At 35.7% G+C, this 9,635-nt stretch overlaps 1 protein-coding gene across 1 annotated transcript; it reads right to left on the bottom strand.

The window, feature by feature from the left end:
- Nucleotides 1-1,159: 1,159 nt before the first annotated feature.
- LOC307121594 (dynein axonemal heavy chain 12-like) lies at nt 1,160-8,910 on the bottom strand. The gene is made up of 5 exons (XM_079809228.1): nt 7,362-8,910; nt 7,107-7,278; nt 5,462-6,029; nt 3,060-3,213; nt 1,160-2,833 (listed from the first exon to the last, which is right to left on the bottom strand). Exons 1-5 carry the CDS (start codon nt 7,582-7,584, stop codon nt 2,682-2,684), a joined length of 1,269 nt encoding a protein of 422 aa, XP_079665354.1. The 5' UTR covers nt 7,585-8,910; the 3' UTR covers nt 1,160-2,681.
- Between the last annotated feature and the right edge of the window lie 725 nt (nt 8,911-9,635).

Genomic DNA, 9,635 nt, shown 5'->3' with positions numbered 1-9,635 from the left:
AGAATGCTAATCCATCATTAATGAATAACTACACAGGAACAAGTGAGTAATGCAGCATTAACACTCTAGTAACTACTATTAACTAACAAGAAACTGATTAATAAATGGGTTAGTAATAGTGCTTAGTCGAATGTGGTAGTTCACTATTAGCTAATCAGTAACTACAATATTTTTCATAACTCACAGAGGACTACTAAGAACTATATACTATATACAGGTTCATAATTAATGAGAGTAATGCATAATGTATAATTAAATCTAAAGTGAAGATCATGTTAACCCACTAGTGATGACTCAGGTATTATTAAATCCTTCAGAAGGAACTACTAATTATTTGGATCAGTATTCTAAAGTGCAAAACATAACTCTGTAGTAATTACTAAAGTCATTGTAAACTTTTGACGTTTTATTGCAAGGTTTTGGATAGTAATGACTAGTCATTTGGATCCGTATTCTGAAGTGAAGATCATGGTAACCCACAAGTAATTACTTAAGTGTTACTATCCAAAACCTTACAAAAAACTCAAAAGCTTGCAATGACTTCAGTAATTACTAGAGTTATCATGTTTTTCACTTTTAAATACTGATCCAAATAATTAGTCATTTCTTTAGAAAGATGTAGGCCCATTTGAGTCATTAATAGTGGGTTACCATTACCTTAACTTTAGAATTAATTATGCATTATTCTCATTAATTATGAACCTATATGTAGTAGTTCTTAGTAGTCCTCTGGGAGTTATGAAAAAACCCAGTAGTTATTGATTAGCTAATAGGGAACTACCATATTCAACTGAGCACTATTACTTACTAATTTGTTAATCAGAGTTTCTTGTTAGTTAATAGTACTTACTCGAGTGTTAATATTGCGTTACTCATTTGTTCCTGTGTAGTTATTCATTAATGATGGATCAGTATTCTAAAGTGTTACAGCATAAAGATGTTTATAAACGAATAGCCCCATGAAATTACAAGTTTGGTGATTTATGACTGCATGGTTTTAAAATGGAGGGTGCTATAGAAATATTAGAGGAAAAAAATAGAAAGAGTAGGATGATGGACAATGATGTGGGTGAAAAAGCCTATAGAAGGAGTTTAGCAGCTGAAACAAAGAATAAATGACAGCACAATATGCTTGATAATAATACACTGGCACTGATGTATGAGTGAAAATACATTTAATTTAATATCCCAGACAGTTGCTAAAATCATTTTAGGAGACACCATGTTGCATGAATACAATTATTAAAATGATAAATACTACACTGAAAAAAATGGTGTGTGGGATTTACATGATTTAATCATGTACATCGGTTCCACATGAATCAATTAAGTTAAACAAACATTATTTCTTCACATAATTTTAACATAATGGAATTAAGTCATTTTTAAGTAACCGAATTGAGGAATCTCACAATGATTTCAATATGGCTGCCTAACAACAGTGGTGCACAAGGTGGCTTGAGATCCTGCCTCTTTAATCAAAACACACAAGTTTATTTTCGTATATTTTTGTTGTCACTTGATTGAGCTATAATGCTGTCCTCAATAGATTTCATTATGTTGCCAGCAACTATAATGCTAAGTGTGAAATGCTCATTTATGACATATGCTGAGTCAGTCCACAGCCTAAGCAATCGCTCTGCTCTTCTCCACTATGGTAACCCAGTGTAATTTAAATGGTTAGAATAATTCCAACATAATTAAACATTAAACACTAATAAACAATATAAAGTCTCCCCCCTTTTCTCATTTTGCCCAAAAACACATAAAATAACACTTAATTTCAACAATTTTACTCTAGTCGTCAAGTCCCAAGCAAAGCATGCTGGGAACTACAGTTTCAGCAACAATCATTTTCGGGTACTTAATTGGTTCACATTCCCCCCAAATAATTTAATCTAGTAGATTGAACATTTAGAGAATTACATTCATCGAAAGCAATGAAATCATGTTTAGAAGAGAAACACAAATTTGTTGCGTAGATCACAAATAATACGATTAAGTAAATTGGACAACATGTGTTTTCCTGTTTTTTCAGTGTACTTGTGTTTTAAAACTAAATCCATAAATTACTCAATATGGAGGGACTTGATTTTCAAACAGTAAAACTTCAATTAATCATTTATATACAGTCAAACCAAAAATTATTCATACAGATATGTTTTACTAATGGGTGCAGGACACATTTTATGTAAATGAGGATAGCAAAATAAAGTAAACTGTGTCATATTATACCCAAATATTCTTCATACAGGGGACTGACAGTAAAATTGGGGACCAGAATTATTCAGACACTTTGACCTGACCATGTTTCGCTTGCGTGTTTTTTCTTTAATTGCTAATGCGACCTTTTACACCACAGACTGAACAAAACGAAGCATTGCTTGGTCATTGGTTGACCTAAATTGCTATTATCTAATTGTGTACTAAAATTTAACAGCAAATTACATGGTTAAATTATACCTTTCTATCAAAGTTATCTGACATTATCAAGATGAATTTGTTCTGACACAGTTTAACTCTGAGTTATTGTCATATTTTATTACCATTTTCGAAACTATAGCGAATAAACTGACAATCTGAAAAAAGGTTGAAGGTGTCTGAATACATTTTGATTTGACTGTAGTGGACAACTTGATAATGTACAGTATAACATTCAATGAAAAAAATATTTGTATATATCATATTTCAGTCAGATCATGTTCCTTGTACAGCAGGTAGTTTCTAATTGGAGGTGGAAAGGAATCCATTATAATGGTATTACGGAGTCTTTTAACGGTCATGTGTTTTCTGATTTCCAGACGACAGAGGTGCTTCAGGGATCGTGGGTTGTCTGAAACAAATTCAAAAGCTATTAGTCTGCATTCCCTGAGACTAGAGAACCATTGATCTGTTGCTAGAAAATTGATATAACAGGATCTTCTCACATGCATTTGTTCATTTTAGGACTATGAGCTGTAAGTTTAAGTTTCTTCATTTGACTCAAAATGCGAATTCCATATGTCAAGAAAGATCCGGCTGAACAAATAAATGATTAAATGCGAACCCAGTGAACTCACTCAAGATGGTGCATATCTCTGCCCACTCCTTTTGTTTCTCCAGGATACATCGAAGATGTGAGCAGAGGGGGACGTGGTTGACATAGTCCAGCAGGATCAGTACCACTCGTCCAGCCAGATGAACCATGCAGCACAAACTTATGAAGTCACAGAACTGTGATGTAAAGGCAACAGAAACAAGTGAAGTTTTGTCTCCCATGTAGCACTGTAAATGTGATAACATTAACAATTTAGTATTATAAAATTAATGGTAAACACTTTACAATAAGGTTCAGTAAGTTAACGAATTGGGTGTCATAAACTGAAACTGAACAATTTTACAGTATTTATAAATATGCTATTTGTTAATTCATGTTCGTTCATAATGCAGGAACTCATTTTAATTTATACAACTTTAAAGGGATAGTTCACCCAAAAATGAAAATTACCCCATGATTTACTCACCCTCAATCCACCCATCCTAGGTGTATATGACTTTCTTCTTTCAGACGAACACAATCAGAGGCTTTTCCGAGCTTTATAATGGCAGTGAATGACAGCCCAAAATTTGAAGCCCAAAAAAGTGCATCCATCCATTATAAAAGTACTCCACACGGCTCCGGGGGGTTGATAAAGGTCTTCTGAAGAGAATCGATGGGTTTGTGTAAGAAAAATATCCATATTTAACACGTTATAAAGTAAAATATCTAGCTTCCGGCAGATCGCCTTCCATATTCAACTTACAAAAAAAAAACGTAACTAGCGTGACAAATGATATTGGACGTAGCGTAAACGATTTGAACTGTGAGAGACGTTACACTTTCTTCGTAAGTTGAATACGGAAGGCGATCTGCCGGAAGCTAGATATTTTAAACTTTTTTTAGCCTTTAAGCAAATTTTGGGCTGCCATTCACTGCCATTATAATGCTTGGATTAGCCAGGACATTTTTTTTATATAATTACATTTAATGATAGCCAGGACATTTAATAATATAACTCCAATTGAAAGAATAAATCATATACACCTAGGATGGCTTGAGGCGAGGGTGAGTAAATCATGGGGTAATTTACATTTTTGGGTGTACTATCCCTTTAAATATCTTGTACATGTAGAAATTCATATTAGTCTAGATTAATTAATGCCATACGTTTTTTTTTTCAGTTGTTATTTTGTGATACCTAATGCATTAACTAATCTAACAAATTAAACCTTTTTGTTAAGTATTACTAAATAAATAAATAAAGTTAAATCATGTTCCAAAACCTATACTGTAAAAAAATATTGCTGTGATTAGTTATCACAACTTAAAATTTAGCATTAGAATTAGTAATAATGTGTTGTTTTTACTTATTTTAACTTAGTGTTAGTGCTTGACTTAAAATTTCAAGTTTGTTAACTTTAGTTTATTTGGATATTTGTTATCTCTGTAAAAAAAAAGTTGCTTCAACTTAAAATTTGTTGAGATCTTAAATATCCAACTAAATATCCACAGACTTCAAGTTAAAATAACACATTATTACTTATTCTAATGTTGAATTTTAAGTTGTGATAGCTAATTGCATGACATTTTTTTTACAGTGTAGTTTCAAGTCTGCAGCCAGAGATTGTTATATATGTCGGAAAGAGACAGCCAGCTGGCATGAGAAAAAGTAATGCTAAAATAATGTAATGCATTACTTTCCATAAAAAGTAACATAATTAGTTACTTTTTTTAATGCCCCAATATACTTTAAATGAAATCAAAGAACGAACAGGTGAAGCATCATTAAGAACAAAATCAGGCCAAAATAAAGTTTGTTTTGGGAGTTTGAAATGGCTTGCCAAAACTAACTTTCTGGAAAACTTCATTGTGGCTGTTAAACACCTTCGAAACACCTACTATTGGTCATTGGCGATTACGTAATAAGAAGGTGTGCTTTGGGGCTCCACCTTTTTTGACATGAAAATCTTTTCACCCCTAAGCGAAGAACGTGTTTCGGGGCCTTTAGGGAGTAACGCAGTATTGTAACGGATTATTTTCAAAAGTAACTGTTCCCAACACTGGTGATTGATTAGATATCAACCTAAAGTTGTTCATTTTCAATGTGCGGCAGTGTTTGAGGCAACTTCAAATATGTATTAGGTGAAATAGTCTAATTTAAATTGGAGCTTTTTATCTATAGATTTTGCAATATTAAAAAAAAAAAGTATATTTCTTTAGATTCTGCCATCATAGATTACTTTTTTTTAACTTGGCCCATTGCATTCTGGGATTTCCCTCATGATGCTTTCTTAGAATTTGTCCAAAACAAGGTATTATAATTGTTGCTATTTGGAATAAGTTGGGAGCGCGCTTGTTTTCTGTGTAGGCTTTGGAACAGAACTTTTTCCCAAAATGTTGTTACTGTAAGATGTTTAGTCAACAAGCAGACACAAAACTCACAGATATTTTGTTTTCTCCATCACATGGACAACATGGTCTATGTGCATATATGTCCCTCCAAGGAAACCTCATGTTGAAATGGAAATCATGGTGACAATGGAAACATTTGTCTACATTATATCCATTATTAAGAAGTAATCTCATCATCTTCTCATCCTTCAGGCAGTACTGTAGAGATGTGGGAAATACTGTGTCACTGATCACAGTGAAGTAGCAGTTCACATCCGCCTGCTTGGCCAGGAGCATCTTAACAATCTCATACCTCCCAGCTCTCACTGCCACTAGGAGGCAGTGCAGGGGATCCAGGTCAGGTTTGGCTCCTGCATTCAACAGCATCTCGATGCAAGTCACATCTCCATTTGAGACAGCAAAGTAAAGGGCGCTCCTACGCATGTCGTTGTAGTTGTCGGAGATGGTTAGGCTGAGTAGAGTGTTGACATCAAAACATCTGTCAATCAGGAGCCGCAGGCACTGCACATGACCTCCATCTGCAGCTGAGTGTATTGGACTCTGGCCAGACTCAATAATAGCTCTCTTGCTTGTCACTGATAGCAGTATTTTTAACACACTGTAAATGGAATGGGTATGATGCAGGTAAGTAAGTTCATGCCTGTAATGTTGTGTTGATCACTTTTACTTTACTCTGACTGTTAATAGGGTTTTCTTCAACTTCTGGAACGTTTTCATATCCCTGGGGTAGATTTTTATTAAAACAATACATTAGTTTTATGTTATTGTTGTTGTTTTTAAATGAAGACCACCTTATGTAGATTTGTTTTCCCCTTAGACTTTCAATCATAAACTTTGAAAATCCATCATTATATTTTGGATTATATATAAATCTATAAAAATATTCCCAAATATGAACATTTATTTTTAATTATTTACATTAATTATTTTCCCTGCAGAGCCCCTAGTGACATGGTGATGGTATAAAGATGAGGAAATGATCGCTCGCAAAAATTTTGACTTCCCTCAAGAAACTTTGCGATCGCTTGCAAAACGTTTAATTTTATTATTTCATTTGAAATATGAAAATATTGAAAGTTTTCCTCCCATCTAATTTTTTTTTTTTTATCACCATGTCCCCTTAGGGGCTCCAAATTTTCCACCACAGCAATAATTTCTTCTTCTAATAAAGTTTTTTTTTGTTTGTTTCGTTTTTCTTTTTACTTATTTACCAAAAAATAGAGAAATATGAGAAATTATGGGCAAAAGATAAATAAAAAGTAAAATAAGACAATAAGATGAACAAGGTATATATATACCACAAAATTATATTTTTTGCCATTATTTCCAAACAAGTTTTGTAAATTTGTAAACTAGTTTTGTAAATTTTTGTAGAAAGTGGGAAAATATTGTTTAATTGTATGTATTTATAATACATAAAATGCTAGCTGTAAAATTAGCCTCTGCAAGTCAAATATATCCAAACATTAAACTGTTTAAACATAATGAGATGTGGTGGAAAGGCACTGTGGTGAGAATTTTCATTACTTAATAAAAAATGTATAAAATAAAAAAAGATTTCTCGAGTGATGTTCGACATTGTTGGTCAAAAAGTGTCAATAGTTGAAGAAAGACCCAACTACCTTCACATAAATGTATTTTAGTGTTTAATCATTTCATATTATTGTAGACTTACAGGTAGTGGCCCTCAAAGGCTGCACGATGTATAGGAAGATGCCTGGTAAAACTGGCCACATTTGGTGAGGCTCCATTTTCAAGCAGAAGTTTCACACACTCTGGGTTTCCAGAACCAGCTGCATCCATCAACACACTTTCACCCTTAAAGGACTGTGCATTCACGTCGGCTCCTTGTCAAAATGGATGGATTAAAACTGATTAAACCACACCATGGTTAATTTTTGGCCTCATTTGCGAGATGACAGGTTCTCACCTAATTGAATGAGCACTTGAAGGACTTCTAGATTGCCGTACTCTGCTGCAACACTCAACGGAGTCACTCCATTAACATCCCTCACTGACACTTGGCCGCCTCGTCTCAGCAGCAGCAGTAAGATGTCAATGCAGCCTGCTCGTGCTGCTTCATGCAGTGCCGTCCACTTCTTCAAACACACCTGATCCACTACAGCTCCATGTCTGGTGAGAGCGTACACCATTGGATAAGATCGGACTCTTACCGCTTGGACAAAATAAAGAAGACTATTAAAGTACAAGCAGGTACCATTGACAGGGCAACTAATCAACAGTGAAGTTGTGCTTCACCCAGAAGAAGTGGAGACTCCTTTTTGCTGTTGAAGTTGTGTGGTAGTGCTCCATGTTCCAGAAGGATCCTGACGTTCTCCTCCAGTCCAGATTGAACGGCTAAGGTCAAGGCGGTCTCTCCATTCCAACCTTTTTCCTCCATGTCAAACTGGCTGGAGACTGTGGATTGAATTATCATCAAAACCAATGTAGAGTCCATGGCCATTTTCACACAGCAACAGAATACGGTTGTCAGTTCTATATTTGAGATATGGTGAGAGAACATTGTGCTTGGTACGTATTTTAGACCAAACTTGGGTCTTCAGCTGACGCTTCCCATTACGTTTACATATTAGGACAGTAGGCGGCCTTTTGTGGTGACATTCGACGACATGAGCGTCTACACCACGAAAGCAATCTACCTCTGGAAGTGGTCCAAAGTGGACAAGCTCAAAACATTTTAGACCCCATTTACAGCTGCATTTAGCGTCACCCACTTGTGATCTGATCGACCAAAATGCATCTTAATACGAGGTGTAAACAAGGCCTTACAGTGCGAGAGAAATGCACAAACGCATGTCTACCGTGTGTTGCGGGTTTTCATGTGTGGTTTCGCTTTTTGCAACTAACAGCGACGGAGACATAAGCTGTGTGTCATCTGAAGGTTTTAGATCCAGTCACTATTCTGCACCGTAGTGGCTCCCATAAGTTTTGTGTTCTACACACAACTCCACACCCAGGTATAAAAGTTACTGACGGTTAATGAAGATTTGACGGGTGAACTTGTGGCTCGATTGGACGCATTGTGTCAGAAGTGATAAGACTTGTCAATTTTCTGGACATCACCATCTTTGATATTACTTTGGTCCCTTTATCTATGGTTACTGGTAAGAGAATACAGGATTGACTCCCATTGCAAGTTCATACAGACAGTATTTGAGACGCCACTGTAAGTTGCTGTGTGAACAGGACATTTCACAACTCAAACCTGTAAGTAAATGCGGTTGTCAGTCCCAAAAACAAACAGTGCTACCTACATGTCAGACGTTTTCCAGCAACTGATCCAACCCTTCAATTTCTATCAGAATTGTCCATCCATGTCCAGGACTCACCCAGAACTGCCTCTAGTACTTTTCCTAATGGATGCATGGCGGCTCTGTGGAGTGGAAGAAGTCCACTACTGTCCACTTCCCTAAAGGCTGAAGGAAATCGCCAGAGCTCATGGATGACTGCAGTATCACCTTATGATCAGGATACATAAAGAGATTTTAGACGCATTGGCCTTGTTCCATACAAAGGTTTCCTTTATCACATGTACAGTATCAGCATGATCAATCAACATTTCTGTATATCAATGTGAAAAAAACTCAATTGTAGAAATGAAAATATATCCCGTTTTAGGGATTGGTGTTTGGTGAAACTCTCTTGACAAACTCTTGGCCACCTTTCAAAAAGGGTAGTTCTATGAGAAACTCTCACAAGTTCCTGCAAGAACTCTCAGGAATAATAACACTATCATATGGGAAAGACTTTTATTGAGTACACAATAGGACAGGGGTGAGCATTCCTGCTTCTGGAGGGCTGCTGTCCTGCAGAGTTTTGCTCCAGCCCTAATTAAACACATTAGAACCAAGGTAATCCAGGGCTGCATCCGAAAGCTTATGCTTGGTCTAATGACCTACAACAAAAGAGCTTTGGTGATATCTAAGCGGATACTAATTTCTCGCAAGAAATGACATTGTCATTTCAAAATCAAAACATACATTTACACACAAGCTGACCACCAATTGCATTTTTTTGTATTTTTTTTTAGCTCAACTATCACAAAATCGAATGCACAGGACGTTGCCTTCGAAAACTGATCAGATGAAGGTTTCTTACTAGACAAGATGTGACACAATCATTAGGTTCGGACGTGCCTTCTTGCCTTTCAACCTCCATATGCTGCCAGTGCAGATTTTTTCAC

The sequence above is a fragment of the Gobio gobio genome, assembly GCF_949357685.1.
Source record: "Gobio gobio genome assembly, chromosome: 25".
NCBI classification, from domain to species: Eukaryota; Metazoa; Chordata; class Actinopteri; order Cypriniformes; family Gobionidae; genus Gobio; species Gobio gobio.
This window is presented reverse-complemented; position numbering and strand designations above follow the sequence as displayed.